General features: G+C 53.1%; 2 protein-coding genes across 4 annotated transcripts; both read right to left on the bottom strand.

The window, feature by feature from the left end:
• Nucleotides 1-962: 962 nt before the first annotated feature.
• Nucleotides 963-4,247, bottom strand: HOXD10 (homeobox D10). Its single transcript, XM_012471944.2, has 2 exons — nucleotides 3,247-4,247; nucleotides 963-1,926 (listed from the first exon to the last, which is right to left on the bottom strand). The coding sequence occupies exons 1-2, from the start codon at nucleotides 3,989-3,991 to the stop codon at nucleotides 1,649-1,651; spliced, it is 1,023 nt and encodes a 340-aa protein (XP_012327367.1). The 5' UTR covers nucleotides 3,992-4,247; the 3' UTR covers nucleotides 963-1,648.
• Nucleotides 1,846-15,100, bottom strand: HOXD11 (homeobox D11). Of its 3 annotated transcripts, XM_021668969.2 has the most exons (3): nucleotides 12,760-13,616; nucleotides 11,550-12,002; nucleotides 1,846-1,926 (listed from the first exon to the last, which is right to left on the bottom strand). In XM_021668969.2, exons 1-2 carry the CDS (start codon nucleotides 13,538-13,540, stop codon nucleotides 11,767-11,769), a joined length of 1,017 nt encoding a protein of 338 aa, XP_021524644.2. In that variant the 5' UTR covers nucleotides 13,541-13,616; the 3' UTR covers nucleotides 1,846-1,926; nucleotides 11,550-11,766. The 3 variants fall into 3 exon arrangements, 1 of the variants encoding a protein (XP_021524644.2); XR_010341456.1 differs by lacking the exons at nucleotides 1,846-1,926; nucleotides 12,760-13,616 and adding an exon at nucleotides 14,348-15,100 and having other exon boundaries at nucleotides 11,926-12,002; XR_010341455.1 differs by lacking the exons at nucleotides 1,846-1,926; nucleotides 12,760-13,616 and adding an exon at nucleotides 14,170-15,100 and having other exon boundaries at nucleotides 11,933-12,002.
• Between the last annotated feature and the right edge of the window lie 1,627 nt (nucleotides 15,101-16,727).

The raw sequence follows: 16,727 nt of genomic DNA, 5'->3' as shown, positions 1-16,727 counted from the left end.
AGTCTGGGCTCTCTAGTGGGGATCCTGCAGAAACCGGTGAAAGCTGGTGGGAGTCTCCCGGGCCATGGCAGCAAATGGAACATTGGACTTCATGGGAAGTCATGTTCATTTGCAAAATTTTCAGTCACCCTTTCTGCATTTTCTTGCATCCCAGATGCAGCAGCTCCAACCAACATCTTGTAATTAAATCAAGGAAAGACTGACTGGGGAAAATCTTTTCATTTCTTCCTTTAAAAAAATTTCATGTGGGCCACTAAAAGGTAATGACAGAGCACAAAAACCGTCCACAAGGAGACCAAGGCAAAGTGGGATGGGAAAACTCACCCATCCTCGGCTTCTCTGAGGTCTGGCTGTCTTGCACTTGGGATGGGGGTAGGGCTGAGGGAAAGGGGGCAGAATTGGATCCGCTGCAGTGCTAAACTGCTGCTTGTCCTTGCTCCTGTAATGGAGGCCGGCAGCTTCCAGGTGGGCAAGACTAGCTTCCACCTAGCCCCTGATGATTGCTCGCCAGCCAGAAATCACCAAGATGCCACTGAAAGCATTAAAAACAACACAGCCAAAACCAAAGAGGAGAAAACACACAAATGGGAAGCTTTGAGGAGAAAGTGGCTTGGGGTATAGGCTTACTTACCAGGCTCAGGCCGGAGGGAAGCTCACACCCATTGAGAGGAGCAATTATGTTACTATCACTGGGGGCTGGGAAAGGAAACAGGAGACTCCCCTTCCTCCCAATTATGAAAACTGCACTCTCAGGCTGGCTTATCACTCCTCTCCCCCAACCACTGCCAAAATCCAACACCCTAGGCCTCCTCCAGCTTTTTTCGCCCATCTCCCTTCCCCTATTAGTCTATCACTCCCCCACTCAAATGTCCCAAACAGGGTGTTTAACCAGTAGATAATCTCACCATAGGCTTTCATTTCCACCATAAGATATTTCCATTTCAGAAAGCAGAGGGAGCGAACTCGTTTCCAGAGTTTATTGCATTATACATGCGACCAGAACATGCACAGAAAGGACAGGTTGCTGTTGTATTTCTACCAAACCACAGATGCACCACAAGGGAAAGGCTACAAGGCATAAATCGTCAATGTTCCATCTCACCAAAGACAACTGCTAAATTCATTTGTGAAAAGATACATTGTAATGTGCTTTTTTAGTCCCCCTCCCTCCAAGCTTGTGGGTTTTCTTAATCTTTTATTTTAAATATATATGTCATTTTTAAAGTACTGGATGTATTCAAAATGCCATGAGTTCATGTACTAACCATACACAGAGACCTTTTGTGTTAGGAAAGACATGAAAAAGTCACATTGCTGGATGGATGGATGCTCTACAATAAGTTAAGACCCAAATGAAAATGCGCAGTAATAGTTACCCTGCATTACGATGAAAAAATAATAAATTACACGTGCTAAGTTTTTTAATATATATATATATATATATATATATATATACTCATAAGGATTACAGATCACTTGCAGCACGAACATAATGACCCCAAAGTCACATTCTAGCAGGAAAACAAAATACAACACAACAAAAAACAAAGAGCGGTGAAGGTTTTGTTTCCGCTTTCCCAGTCCTCCAGCACTGGGCCCTGGAACGGGGTGCCCCCTCTCCAATCCTGGCCTCTGACCGGCCTCAGACCTAAGAAAACGTGAGGTTGGCGGTCAGTTCTCGGATCCGGTTCTCTCGGCTCATCTTCTTGAGTTTCATTCGGCGGTTTTGAAACCAAATCTTGACCTGCCTGTCGGTGAGGTTAACGCTCTTACTGATCTCTAGGCGGCGCTCGCGGGTGAGGTACATATTGAACAAGAACTCTTTTTCTAATTCCAGCGTTTGGTGCTTAGTGTAAGGGCACCTCTTCTTTCTGCCACTCTTTGCAGTGAGCCAATTGCTGGTTGGTGTATCAGACTTGATTTCCTCTAACAAAATTAAAGGGAGAAGAAGAAAAAAAAATCAAGACTTTTTTTTTTTTTCTCAGTCTGTTCAAACGTACCCTTGGCCATGACCCTGCTGGCAGCCAGGCCGCTTTGGAAAATGCTAGTATTAAACATTACTCACATGAAGTGGGCCATGGAAGGGAATCGTACATTGATGTCACATTACTTAAATGACATGATGGGGAGGACATTGCATTTGGGTTCTCTCTCTTTCGACTTTCTAACTTGTACAAAACATTAGTATAATAGTAAACTTTCCAGATCTCCCCAGCAACATTCTAAGGGTTCAGCTCCTGACAGGGCCAGAGGGGAATAAGCCACAACCTGGACAAGCCTACCAATCCCACTGCTGCCTCAGGTGCCCAAGTCTGCTGCTTCTTCTCCACCTCTCCTAGGCAGTCAGGGAGCCCCACAGTCAGGTTTATAGGTGCCCATTCTCTTTCAAAAGATACATGGGGAAGCGAGAACACCTTCCCCACCATGCCTGGGTATTGCTGCATTCCCCATTATTTCCTGAATTTTTCATGTCTTCTTGCCCCCACACAAAAGCATTCCCCCAGAAATGGAGCCCCCTACTGTGGCCCACCTCTGAGCATTGGGGAAGAGGAGCAGGGGTAGGTTTCCTTCTCAGAAAGCCAGATCCATGGCTCTTTGCCCTAGCCCAGCCCTAAGGCTGGCCTTACAGAGTGGGCAATGCGAGTTCCACTCTCCCCCTCCGCTTTTGCCCTCTTTGGCGACGGATTGCAAAGCCTGCGGCACTTTTCCTAAACAAAGCCAAGGTTACCTAGTCCAGCAAAAGCAGGAAGTCCTGTTCCCCAGCCCAAGCACCAACCAGCCCAGCCATCTCGTTCTCCTCACCACCCCCAAGCTCGCAGGATGCGGGGTGCATACACTTGAACACGAACACGGTGCCCCGGTAACCTTAAAATGATTATTGGGCTCAAGGCAAAACTGGAACTGCAAATCTGAGCAGGAGAAAGGAGGCTCTGGGGTCGTGTTTACCAGCCGCAGGTCTCCTTTGCGCTCTTTTGTTGTGTTTCAGGTCTAGCTCAGGAAAAATAAAACCGGCAAGATTTTCCTCTGCCCGGGCGCCATCAGCGTGGGGCCAGGACTGGCAGGGAGGGCCAGGGCAGTAGGGGAGAAGCGGGGACTATCTCGGGGCTGAGATCACCCCTCTAAAAGCCAGGCGGAGCAGCACTTGCCAAGTCGGGCGCCAGCTCGGCGCTGGGCACCCGGGCGCTCCCTCTCTGCCGGTTCCCGGGCTGCGCGCCCCGCTGGGGAGGCAACTCTGCTCATACCGACCTTTGCTTTCCTTCTCCTGCACTTCGGGACTGGACACGGAGACCTCAGCCAGGCAGCTTCTCTCTTCAGGAAGGCCGCCTTTGGCCTCGGGGCTCTCCACCTGAGAGACTTTGGTGGGCTCCTGGCCGTTCGCGGGCTCGTTCATCTTCTTTTCCATTTGCAGCTGGGCAGCGGAGAGCTGCGGCTTGGCCGCGCCACGAGGGTTGAGCTGGAGCATGACAGTGGAGCTGCCTTCGGGGCTGTTATTGTACTCTTGGGTTTTCCCGGTGGCGTAGGTCTGACTCAGTCTAAAATATCCAGGGACGGGAACCTCAGGGTTCTCAACGGGACAAGACTCAGGGACCAGCCTCTGGTAAGAAGGTACCTCGGCCGAAATGAGTTTGTTGCGCTTATCAGAATACATGCAGCAATTGGATTCTTCCTTAATGTTGGTGGTGAAAGAGCAAGTGGGGACTTGCTGTGTAACAGGTTGCTCTATTCGACAAGATCTGTTCGGGTCTGTCCAACTGTCTACTTGAGGTATATAAGGATGCACATTCATACCCATATTTTGGTGGTTCACTTCTCTTTTGGCCAGAGACGGGAGCAGTCCACAGGTTTGCATTCCATAGGTCCCCATGTCTGCGCTAGGTGGTGGCATGTACATGCTGGCGCTGCTCGAATAAAAACTGTCACTCCTGCAGGCACTGATCAAGGAATCTACTAAAAAAGTATTAGCAGCAGGAGAGCTGTTGGGAAAGGACATTTTGGGGAGGAATTTGAAGAAGAGAGATTGTGTCCTTTGTAGGCTGACATCTCTAGGAAAACATTCCCCGTGTAATTGTGGATGCCTCTGCCGACCACATGACAACCAAGCCAATGAGATTTGAAAATAGCCTTGAGCCGCAGCCTCCTCTCAGGTCACGTGCTCCAGAGCCCGGCCGGCCGGCCGCGTAAGCACGGACAACAGCGACATCTACTACGCGCCCGCGATAGTGCGCGCTGGAGACAACCGGCCCAGCGCTCTCCGCCGCCCTCCTGTCCGCCTCTCCAGGGCTCGCTCCGCCAGCCCGCCCCACTCGCGTACCCCGCTTCGGCCACTGGGCCCAGCCGGCGAAAGGAAAGGCTCGGCCCGAGAGAGCCTCCGAGTGGACACGCACGGACGGGGAGGGAAGCCAGAGTGCCCTGGCGCCAGCGCACGGAAGCATCCCCCCTGCACACACCCAGGCAGAACGCGCTTAAGAGGGCCGGGTCCAGGACAAGAGGGTGGGGGCGCAGGCTGATTAATTTAGTCCCGGGCAGCCCAGCGGGGAAGGTGAGTCGGATTCCGCCGGCCCTCAGACATCCCACCCCAGGGGTCCAAAGGAAAGATCCCTTGGGGCAAAGAAGCGGCCAAGGTGTCTCTCGGAGGGCGGAGGCAAAAAGGGCTGCGAGGGCCGAGAGGCCAAGCAGCCGGCCGGGCCCGGATCCCTGTGGCTGGGTCGGATCCCGGCGTTGTACTCTCCCTTGGTCCTCCTGCCTGGCTCCGGGTCCCTATGCGCCCCGGCGGGCTACACTAGCCTTTGGCTCTCAGAGGAACCACACCCTGACCTCTGCGGAGCCGGGCCTCCGGGAGCTTTCAGCCCAGAGACAATTCTGTGTCAGCAGTTCACTATCCGCGAAAGCGTCTCTCCCGCTCCCTGCGGGAGAACTAAACCGAGGTTTCCTTCCCCACACCCTGATAATAGAGGGCAGAAAGGAAGGAAGAAAGGTAAAAAAAATTTAAGAAAAGGGGAAAACGTTGACCCTCAGAATCCAGAAGTTCCAGAAAACTGACTGGGCCAAGAAAGACAGAAAGAAATGCAAAGGTGTCATTTGGTTCTTCTGCAAAGAAAAATATGTTTTCCTTTTATGGGTTTTGTAAAAGCATTGGTTTCTGACAAGTGCAAGGTACAAAAGGTTGTGGAATTTATTAATACATATTAAGAAGAATCAGGGCGATCAATAAAATTCTCATCTACATTCTTGGGCTACTTGGTAATTTTCTTGCTTCTGAAGGTTTTTAAAGAGTTATGCCCACTGTTGCCACACACGGGAAGATACTTTATTAACAAATCAATCGAGACTTTGTAAAGGATAAGATTAATAGTTAAATTTAGCATAATGGCGTTCGCTTTATGAATTATTGAAAATTATACTATTGATTTTTGTCCCTTCGCTGCTAACCAAGAAGGTCAATTTTTGTTTTAACACAAATTGTCAAATATTAAAAGCTACACTTTTGTCAGAAGTTAAGTTTTATAGTTTTGGACAATTCCTAAAATTATTTGACAAGGCTTTGCTTGGGTAAGGGAGGGGAAGGAGGTGGACGAATCTTAGTCCTCTGCTTCCTTTGGTGACGGCAAGTTCTATAAAGAGGATATGGTCTGGGGTTGTGGTCCAGCTCATTAAAGAACCACCACTACCACCACCACCACAGTGGAAACTCAGAGTTTTATGAGAAACTTCAACAACTTCCTCCCTCCTTCTCTGGTTGCAGGCGGGTGAGTCGCCCTGCGGAAGCCGGGGCCTCGGGGCAGCAGCAGGGAGCTTTAACCTTGATTTCCAAAGATTTGCCCTGAGTGAGGGGCCGGCCAGGGCTTGGAGCCGTCGTTCGGCCTGCCAGGTTCCCTTCCTGCAGCCAAGAAAGTAAAGCCGCCCCTGAAACTCTGACCATGAACCAGTTCTCAGGCCGGGAAGGCATGTGTGTTCTCTTTTCCCCACACTCGCCGGGCATGGGCTGGCCTTGGATTTCAGGCCCAGAGACTGAACTTGTGGGCAAATTGGGTTTCTGCCTCAACAGAACATTTATTTGGGGCCTGATGTTCATTAAAGCGCCTCAGCATTCTTGGGGACCTAGTAGCCCACCCGCTCCTTTACAAAAACCTCTCCCAACAAACCCTTTGTCCCTCTTTCCAAAAAGGAATCTCCCCTGGCCTGGTGGAAACAAGCGTTGAACATTATTTTCGGCCTTGGGACCGTTTCGCCTGTTCCCTCTCAGTGCCCTCGCCCAAACAATAACCTCTTTTAAAAAACTCCTCGGTGGCAATGAGACAGACCTTTTAAACCTTTACGCAGCTGTTCAAATACAACATCATTGTCAGGTTAAAAGCCTGGCGCCTCTAACAGCTTAGGCTGCGGCATCCCAGCATAGCCCAAGGTTTAAACATTACCTTTCCACAGCGGTAGCTATTTTCAAGCTTAGGGGTGGGGGTTGAGGAAGGCAGAAAAAAAAAAAAACCCATAACTTTTGACTCTAGGTTGCTAAGGTCCTGTTCAAAGCTAACAGCCACTGACCGGTGCCCTGAAATTTGCTTTCTCACATGGTGGATATCCTGTTCCAAGCCAGGGCTAAGCGTGCCCAAGTCTGGATAATGTGCCCGCTGCACTCACTTGCAGCAGGCGCCCTGACACTAGCTTGGCGCTCCAGCAGTGTTGCGTGTCACCCTTTTGCCTCTTCGCCAGGAGAGCTGCCTCGGGAACTCGTCTGCCCAATTCTCCCTACCCTAAGCAAGGCAAGACTGTTCAATCTCATCGGGAATTTTATGCCCATCAAATGCCCTTTCATAATCTTTATTTATACATGAAGAAAACATCCAGGCTAAAAACAAGCAATTCCTTGCGGGCGGGTAGGTCCGCAGTGAGCCAGGATAGGCAGGATGTGTCTTCAGAATTTGGGGACCTTTCCATTTCAGCTCTCAGTGGCTTTGAGCTCAAAGTCACGCTCATATTGGTTAAAGTTAAATAGGTTTTTACTCACAGACAAAAATGTGTATATCAGATATAATTTTGAATCTGTTCTCACAAAATTCTATTTTTTTCTCTTTAAAATTTCTGCCTTCAGACCCGCTCCTTGAGACCAGAGACTGTCAGCATTTTGAGAGATTTTATTACTAAAAAATTGAGCAAGATAGAAATAATACAAAAGAATGATCTGGGCCCCAAAGGATGGAAAGTGTGCCTAAGACTCAAAGGCTGAGATGAGACAAATGGAATAAAAAGGCAGTGCTCTAAAGGCCAGCCTTTATTTTGCTTATGAGTATTTAATGTAGCTGCTGTTTTCGATCATCTTTAGCTGAGTTGGAGCAGTTACCATTAATAATAAATCAATATTGCACCATAAAGGAGATGGATACCCATATCTGTACCAAGACGCCCTTCTCCCAGCCACAGTTCTTTCCAGGGAAAAATTAAAAGGATAGCTTGAGCAAGAAATTAGCATTTGTAATCAAAAAGTGGCTTGCAGCTGCACTCTTGTCTCCTGGAAGAAGAGTTGAAGCCCTGGGCCTGAATGGACCTGTGGGCTCTTAGGGTAACCCCGGATTAGGGTCCTGAGCTGCCTCTGGGCTGTGCCACTCTTTGGGGACAGAGGGAATGGGGTCAGTTAAAAGCTGTCTTCCCAGGGTGCTTTTCTGGATTGCACTGTGCACCTCCAGGCCAAGGTGAAAGGAAATCGAGGGGGCAAATGGGGAGTCTACCATCAATGTGATAAGGGATCTATCTAGACGTGCGACAAGGGCGGGCAGCCGGAGAGCCTCTTTCTGCACAGACACAAAAGACTTCGGGCATTTCCCTTCCACTTCAGAGTCTGAGACCTTGGCGCCTCAGGATCCAAGGCCACAGTCTGCAAGCCCCACACATTCTGAAAGATGGGGGTGGGGAGAGGTCTTCAGCCCCCAGGGGCCCTGGTCTGATCCCCGGCCCTTGTCAGGCCCATCTTGGGCGCAGGGAGGAAAGAAGCTGCAGACCGCTGAGAAGCGGTGTTTCGCAGGCGGCTGCCAGCCAAGGCCAAGGGGCCCCCCGCACAGCCAGATGTGCAGCCGCTGGGGCCGCCTTACGGGGAACACAACGACATTTGGGGAGGGCGGTTCTCACTACACAAAGACCATGGTACGGTTCAGACTCCGGTAAGGTCGACTCACTATAGCCAAGCTGGACCGGCGGTCAGACTAGTGGAGCCAAGGTTGCCCACGGGAAACACCCACGCCACTGGTTGGCGCCTCGCCGGGGGCTCACTGGCGCCCCAGCCTCCCCGCCAAAGCTGATGCCAGCTCCAGGAGGCAGACGAGCGGCAGGCCCCAGGGCCTTTGGTCCAGGGTTTGGAGGGCGGAAGACACACAGGGGAGCCAACGAGGCCGGTGCTAATTCTGGGGGTTGGAGGCTCTTCACAATGAACTTCGAGGAGGGAAAGGGGGCAGTCATCCTCCCTTAGAGGCCAATGTTCAGGAGCCCTGTCTCCTCTCTTTTTGACTCCAGACGGGGACACAGGCCCTCCCCAAGGTCAGGGGCTTTGCTGGGGAAGGGAGGGCACTCAACAAATAAACTGCTTTTGAGAGCCAAAATTCAACTCCCCTCCTCAAGACCGGCGTGCAATTTGGAAGGGTGGCCAGTGTTCTGTCAAATGCAAAGTCCGTTTGCTTCAAATACATTCCCCATTCCAGAACGCCTTGAAGTATAAACGTTTCCCCCTGAGTGCAAAGTCCGTTTGCTTCAAATACATTCCCCGTTCCAGAACGCCTTGAAGTATAAACGTTTCCCCCTGAGTGCCTGCTGCCTCCCGTGGCCGCATCAGCCCAGCCTGGCCTGGGCACACCAACTCACAGTCCTGCCGGCGCCTCCTGGTCGCCACGGGTAGCCGCGCACGCCAGGCACGGCCCCGGCTCCCTAACCCAGAACGACTCTCCCAATCCTCCATGAGTCTTATTATTATTATTATTTTTTCTGAGAGACATTCGGCTAAGTTGCCCGCGCCCTGATCTGTTATAAACAAAAGCCTTTTAATCATCTCAGGCGGTCTGAGAGCCGGCAAAACCGATGAAGGTTTTTGTTTTTTTGAGGGGGGAGGGGGATGTAAGTGAGGAATGTCCAACCCTAGACGAGGCTCTCCACACTGAAACCAAGAAAACTGATTTCCCTAATTTAACTAATTAGCGGTGACTATGATATATTTCAAAATGCATACATTTATCTTTTAAAACTCTCCTCCACACTATCAAGTTATACCAAGGTACTCTTTTGCAGCAGCTTTATCTTTAAAGAGACAAGGTGATCTGTTTCGTCAATCTAGTTGCTCCATTTTCTGTCTCTATACAACTTCTCACACCTCATGGCTGCTTAGAACAAACAAACTAGCAAACACCTTAGCTGCCGCCTGTTACTAAGGGGTTGAGGTCGCCTATTAGAATCCAGTATTGGACAGATAGGTACCGCGGCCTCTTGGTCAAACGCGGCTTCTGGAACGTGAGCGCGCCCTCGTGTGGATCTCCAGGCCCCTGCAAACGGGAAATGGTATCTCGGTTCGGCGTGCCTTGGGTGGTGGGCACACAAGCTTGCTACGTTTAGATGCAGTTAAAAAAATAGATGGAAACAGAAAGAAAAAAAAAAAAACAGTTTAAGCTCCTGAAACGATCATACTATTAGGGCACTGACGTTTTAACCGATGCCTAGAATTCCAAACAAAGGAATCCCCTTCTTAACGAAATTTTTCGATTGTAGGCTTTGTTTCCATTGCATCTTTCACCAAAGGATGCTTTTAAAGGCAATATAACTATATTTTCTTTTGTTCCTTATTATAGAAAGTGCAATAATTTATTTCACAGGGTGGCAAATTGCTTTCAAATTTAATGAAGGTGTAAAGCTGCACAGAACTTCCTCCTTCAAATGCCTGATTTAAAAACTGCAGTTCTTCATTAAAGCAAAGGGGACCACAATTTAAGAACCCCCCCAAAAAAAATCCGCAGCATTTCCTAGCTGTAGTGAAAGCAGCTAGCAGGCATTTTAATCTAACCAATATTTTAAAAAGAAGTTGACTACTATTGCATTACACTAACGTTTGCAGGGAAATTAAGGTTATTGATCCTGAAATTAGGAATTTTCTTAGATTTATGGTGAGCTCCTGGTATTATTCTGTGTGGTCATAAATGTGTGTGTGGGTCTGGCTATGTGTGAGCATGTATGTGTGAGAGTGGGTGGCAGCTGAAAATCAAGAAGAACCTTAAGGCGCCTAATTATTCAGAAAGGTTAAAGGTGATGACCTTGACATTTTGGAAGTTCAAAGGCATACATTTATGCACTTATTTTTTCCTTTCCAAATAAAGCTTAGCAATTTTTAAAAATTGTATTTTAAAATGCATGACTCCTTGGAAGATGCCTGGGGTACCCTGCATTTATAGATTTATATTTTGTCTTTGGGCTTAGGAGAGGTTGAGTCATAAGATTCACTTCACTCTTTTCAGAGAGAGAGAGAAGCTTTTCTCACTTCTCCAGTTTATTGCACATTGCGGAAATCTCTTTTGGGCCCACCAGAAGGTGTATAATATAACCCAATTAAGCTGTTTAGAACTTTGACTTTTATGGTATTGTCTAGACAGTTCAAGGTTTTGTAAACAGCCTGGCCTGGCCCTGAAACATAAAGTGCAGTGCAGCCCTCACCACATTCTTTAACTTGAAGCGATAAATGCCGCGAGAGGGTCTGCAGCTCCTGGCCCCATTTCAGTGGGGGTGGGGAGGGTTTACCTTCCCTGCTTCAGATCCACCATGAACCAGCGAGGACCACAAGCCCTCTCCACCCACTGATAAAACTTCCTTTTTGAAAACTTCTCCCTTCAGTGTAGGGTTCTAATTTTGGTTTCTTCTTTTAAGGGACTGTGGCTCCTCGTTACCTTGTAAGAGATAATTTGGATTTTCTAACCAGTTTTTTAAAATGGTTGTTGTCTTTTCAGAAATCCCAAGTTCACTAGACTAGGGGTCGGGGTGGGAGTTCGCTTCTTAGGTTCCTGCTGCCCCAGGCTTATTGCCTGAAGAAGGCAGCGCCAGCATTGCTTGGTCATATCGTCAATTCAGAAATTCATCACTAACATGATTTTAAAACCAATGTAGCCTAGAGGTGGTGGGAGGGAACGACTCCTATTTTAGAGGGATTAAAAGGTATTTCATTCGATTTTCAGTTGCATGGGTTCTGGCCACTAAAATATTCTAATCAGGCACTAAACCTCAAAGAGGAGAATTCATACAGTGTATTGAAGCTGTAACCTCCATTTTACTAGAAACCATTTATTCACACAAAAAGACAGTGACCCATGCCTTCATATGACAGACCAAAGGTACATTTCCCAAAGTTTAAATAATCTGCGTTCACTGAAGAGGAAGGAAGGGCTCTCTTAAAACTCAGAGCAAAACACCAGCGCCTTCTAGCCCCCTGGCCTAACTTCCTAAAGACCCCGCGGCGTCTCCAAGAGGACTGGGAGAGGGGGAGGGGGAACAACAGCATATTGGCGGTAAAATTGTAAAGGGACGTTTGCATTTACCATTTTCCCCTTATTAGGATCCGCTCGGCCAAGTCCCGGCCTCGTCCGCAGGCTGCAGTGGTCGCTGGGAGGTCCCGAGTTGACCGTGGGAAGGAATCGTGAAGTTCCACAGAGAAGAGGCGTCATTAAACCCAAGGACATTGGGCCTGCGGAGGGCAGGCTGGTGGGGAGGAGGGTGGGTGAGTGGGGCTGGGGGAGGGGGCGCTTCCTGGAGCTCTCAAAATAAGGGGTTTCCAGTGAAATACTGCAGACGGTCTCTGTTCAGTTTCTTTTCTTTCATCCTGCGATTCTGGAACCAGATTTTGACTTGCCGGTCAGTGAGGTTGAGCATCCGAGAGAGTTGAAGTCTTTTCTCTTTGTTTATGTACACGTTAAAGAAAAACTCGCGTTCCAGTTCGCGGATCTGGTACTTGGTATAGGGACAGCGCTTTTTCCGGGACCGCTGGGGGGCCACTGCAAGGCAAAGAGATCAAGGGGTGAGAGAGGCCGCTTCCTGCCAGCTCCCAACCTCCCGCCCCGGCCACTGAACGAGGGCCAGGCCTTGGCCCCGTTGGAGACGTCCTCTGCCGCGGCTGAAAGGCCCTGCCTGCGTGGTGGGGAATGATATATGGGCGGGCACAGGAGAGAGTGCGGGCGTGGACATGTGTTCACGCCCGGGACACACACACACACACACACACACACACACCCCTAGCCTGGCACTGAGGTGGGGAAGCAGAGGGCAAGGCAGGCTCTGAACTGGAACCTGAGGGAAGAGAGACACAAGCGTGCCCGCCGGAGCATCTGCCTGACTCCAGCGGCGCGCGTCAGCCAGCAGCTTGGATAAAGTCCAGTGCAAGGATCAAACTACCCCCACAGCTCCCCCTCCCCGCCTCTCTCCCTTAAAAGCAAGAGGCTCGGGTGTACGCACTCTCACTGGCTTGAACTCTCCCTCCCTCCCTCCATGGTCTCTAGCACCTCCCTGCCCAAAACTGGGGAAAAGCTCTCTACAGCGATTAATGTCCTCCTCGAAGTCTACCTTAAGCCCACCTAAATTGGTTTCCTACCATAAACGCGCTTTACAACGGCCCGGGAAATCTTATAGGATGTATAAACCTCTTCGAATGCTTATAAAGTAGCACATAAAACGGCGCAAGCAGAGGGAGGCCCCCGCCGCCCCCCCGCCCCCGCGGCCCCCGGGCCCACCGCTCGCCCGGCGCCCGGTGCCTACCTGCGCCGCCGCTCTTCTCGGCCCCCGCCTCCCCCGGAGGGCCCTCGCCGTCGCCACCGCTGCCTTCCGCTGCCCCCTTGGGCTCCGAGCCAGGGGTCGCCTTGGCGCAGGGACTGCCCCCGCCGCCACCAGCCCCGGTCTTGGGGTCGCCCTTGTCGGCTGCGCCCTCGGGCTGTGGCTGCGCGGGCGGCGGCGGGGGCTGCGGCCCGGCGAACGGGGGCCCAGGAGCCGCCTCGTAGAACTGGTCGAAGCCCTGCGGCAGGATGCCATTGCGGCCCACTGCGCTGTAGAAGTTGGAGGCGGCGCCCGCCGGGCCGTGCGGCGGCCCCGGCGCAGCGCACACCGGCTCAGGCGCCTTGAAGAGCACGTCCGGCCGGCGGCTCGCGGGCGGGAGCAGCTCGCGCTGCATGGCCGCTTCCTCGGCCGCCGCTGCCGCCGCCGCCGCCGCCGCCGCCGCCGCGTAGTAGGGAGCGTAGCCCCCCGCGCCGCCGCTGCCCCCGCCGGGGCCGCCCCCGCTGCTGCCGCCCCCCGCGCTGCCGCCGCCGCCGCCGCCGCGGTACGGCCACTTGGCGCGCTCCAGGCCGTAGTCGCGGAAGGCCACTTCGCGCACGGGCTGGACGTGCGGCGCCAGGTTGGAAGAGTAGGGGAAAGTCATCTGGCAGGACGACGGTTGGGAAAGGAACGACGGCTTGCTAGCGAAGTCAGACGGGGCCACATAGTAGGCGCAGCCCGGCAGGTACATGCTGGCTGCGCTCGGGCCGCACTCGTCAAAGTCGTTCATGGCTCCGCGGCGTGCGCGCCGGCGAGCCCCTGGCCGCTCCCCGCGCAGCCAACCTGAGCCATCGATTGCACAAGAGGCTTGGGCCAGGATCAACTAAGCAAAAATCCCCACCGGGCGCTGACGTGCAATTCATCTTGATTGATTCTGGTGGTAATTATGTCACGTGACGCCATGAAGAGAAATGTCCTTATATCTATATCAGCGCTCGCCAACAAGCCCCGGGACGGCTCCTGGCGCCGAGACGCGCGCGCTGGGGGCAGGTCGGCTGCCCTCTCCCGCCAGCTCTCCCCGGGCGCCCTCTGACCAGGCTGCGCCTCAGGCCGGTCACCTGCGCGCCGCTGGCCGCTGCCACCGTTGGGCGCATCTGCCACCACCCGACCGGGCCGCCCGCCCGCGTCCGCCCGCCCGCGCGGCTTTAAGTACGCGGACCGAGGCCGACGGGGAGGAGGAAGGAGGGGGAGGAGGGGGAGGAAGGGGGAAGGGAAAGAAGCAGCAAGAAGCGGGGGGGAGCCCCGGCTCCAGGCTCCCTAGAAGCTAGGGACTAGGTGTGAGGGTGTGAGGTTCCGAAACCCACCCCCCTTACTGCAGCCGCTCCCTCCCCCGCGACTCTGCCACCCTCTGCAGCTCACCCGCCTGGGAGCTTGTTGCTTCTTGTTCACCGGTAGTAATTGCGCTACTCTCCAGGGCGCAGGGAGCCCTGATTTACATATTTCTCTGCCCAGCGCGTTAAGCACGGAGTAACTTGGCTCTTTCCGGTTCTGACCCCAGGGGTGCTAGTGCTGGCCTCGGAAAACCCAAGCCACTCACCTCCTAGGCACTCACCCAGGCCAGGGCCTTCGTGCCCACCTGGCTCTCTTCCCTCCTCTCTGGTTTCCCTCTCTGTTCTTGTCTTTCTTTCTCCTTGCTTGGTCTCTCTTCAGTCTTCTCCCTTCTCTCTTGTCTTCACTTCTCTCCTTCCCCTCCTTTTCTGCTTTCCTTCTTCATTCCTCTTGCTTTCCTGTCTCCTTTCTTCTGTCTCTCTCTGCTTTCTCATCCTCTCCCCTCCTTTCCCCTAAGCTGTGTGTCACTGTCTCTGTCTCTCTGTTGCATCTCCCTTCCCCTTCAGCACTAAAGCCAGGAGGGAGCTCAGCCCGTGGCCTCAGGCCTCCCTAGAATCTGGGGAGTCTGGTGAACAAAAGGATCTGAAGTCCTACTCTCACGGTGCCCGGCTTCCCGCTGGCCCCCCGCAAGAGACAACCCCCCCACACTCGCACCTCCGACCTCCTCACCCCTTCTGTTTTTAGGCCTGGCTTGGGACTAGTCCGCCTTATACCCAGACCCTTCACTGCTTTGGAGCCTCGGCAAAGCCTGCGTAACCGCACCGCGTTTCCCCGAGGCTCCTTTGGCACCCTTGGGTCGGTACAGTCACTTCAGCCCCTCCCCCAAGATAGGTTGCCTCTCTGCGGGCTCTCAGCGGCGCCTGACTCTCCAACTGGAGCCCCTCTGTATCACCTCGCACTGAGGCGGACTCTTCGTGAGGCGCCCCATCCACTCCCCCAAGGCCTCACTCTCCTCCCAGCCTGCCGCGACCCTCTCCTAGCCCATGGGTCCAGCCAAGACCTGGGCTCCCACCTCAGAGAGAGCAGACACTTTTCAAAGGTAAACCGTCTCTTCCCAAACCCAAATCCCAGAACCGAGGGCAGGAGCCTGCCCCTTTCCCCAAGATTCCTCCGCCCAGGCAATCCCAGCACTGGGGCCTGGGCCTCAGTCCTATACCCAGGGCAGGCGGCGCTGGCTGTGATGCTGGTTCCCTCCCTGGCCCGGGCCGCTGCAGTGCCGGTGCTGTGCGCTCTGCCCACCGTGCGGACAGACAGAGAAAAGGCGGGTGGTCTGAGCTAATATCTATTTTCTGGCTGATGTCCCCCCCCTTCCTCTTTTTCTCCTCCCTCCCTTTCTCCCTTCCTCTCTCCTTCCTCCGCCCCTTCCCAGTCTGCTTCCCTCCCCCAACACTGCGCAAATAGGTCTGTGGCGACTGGAGGGCACCGAGCCTCCCCCAACTAGAACTACCCATCTGTGTGCCCCCTCCCCACAGCTGGCACCCCCGCCAAGATTTCAGCTGGCATCCTTCTCCTCAACCCAGACCCCAAGCACACTTATCTGCCTCCCCAACTCCATCCCAAGCCCAAGCCTCTCCCTTTCGGGCTCGGGCTCGTGGTCGACGCCCCTGGATCTCTCTCCTAAAATGGCTCCCCGGACTCTGCACCACTGGCCCTGCGGTAGCTCAGGACCCAGGGCAGCGGCGAGGACTTCAATCCGGGTCTTTATGTGTCTGGGGGTTCGCAAAATTCTCGCACCTTCTTTCTACCGGCGGCACAGGGTGGGGCGCCAGCAGCCCGCCGCCCCCAATGTGGAGTCTGCTGACCGCCGAAGAGGGATCTGGGGAGGACGAACCATTCAAGTTCAACGACATGGCGACGGCAGCTCCGGCGGGAGCAGCAGTGTGGCGGGGGAGGGTGAGCCATCTGCAGCGGCGGACCTGTGCACAGGGGAAGGGGCGGCCGGCCCATCTCGGCTCCTTAGCGCGGACCCTTGTCCCCTACTCCCCACTCCACAACCCAGAGCGCTTTCGTTCCAGTCCCAGCCCGCTAGGCTCTTTGGCCCCAGCTCCCTCCTAGTTCCTGCCCCTATTTCCCAAACCCAGGGAAAACCGCAGCCTCCGGACCCGCGCATCCCGCTCGAGAACCTACCGTGGAGACCCCGGCTCTGTGGCGTCCTTGCCTGCGCGGCCCCACCCGAAACGTAGGCGCACCAGGCCTTCGGGGCGCAGCCAGCAGCTCCGCGAGGAAGAGCTTTCCGCACAGCGCCGGGACGCTATGCGGTGATTTTGAGCCACCCAAGATAAGACACTAACTTGACCTTAACTTTGTCAGGGCGCCCCTGGTATCTGGAGAACGTGAACAGACACTGTCTGGCAGCTCTCGTAAAAGCTGACTGGGGAAGGGATTCTGAGTCATTTCATTTATTGCCACTACAGTTCTGCAAGAAAGCTTTTCCTCCCTGCCAAACTTTAATTATTTATGCTCTTTTAAGAAACGAAAGAAGAGAAACGCAGGGAAAACACCCAGAGCCAGTTCCTTCCCTGGAAAGACCTCGGAATGGACTTCTTAAGTCAAGCGACTGGAGAACAAAAATATGGGGAGATCACCTT

This window comes from Aotus nancymaae, unplaced genomic scaffold (assembly GCF_030222135.1).
Source record: "Aotus nancymaae isolate 86718 unplaced genomic scaffold, 86718_ANA_hifiasm-v0.15.2.pri h1tg000008l, whole genome shotgun sequence".
In the NCBI taxonomy this organism is placed as follows: Eukaryota; Metazoa; Chordata; class Mammalia; order Primates; family Aotidae; genus Aotus; species Aotus nancymaae.
The sequence above is the reverse complement of the archived record's forward strand: the minus strand, read 5'-3'. Positions and strand labels throughout refer to the sequence as shown.

What these genes read in the sequence shown, in the direction of transcription:
- HOXD10 (XM_012471944.2), bottom strand. Translation starts at nt 3,991, where the DNA reads ATGTCCTTTCCCAACAGCTCTCCTGCTGCTAATACTTTTTTAGTAGAT. An exon ending in GCAGGAGAAGGAAAGCAAAG is followed by an intron (nt 1,927 to 3,246) that starts GTCGGTATGAGC and finishes TAATTTTGTTAG; the next exon opens with AGGAAATCAAGTCTGATACA.
- HOXD11 (XM_021668969.2), bottom strand. Translation starts at nt 13,540, where the DNA reads ATGAACGACTTTGACGAGTGCGGCCCGAGCGCAGCCAGCATGTACCTG. An exon ending in CGAGAAGAGCGGCGGCGCAG is followed by an intron (nt 12,003 to 12,759) that starts GTAGGCACCGGG and finishes TTTGCCTTGCAG; the next exon opens with TGGCCCCCCAGCGGTCCCGG.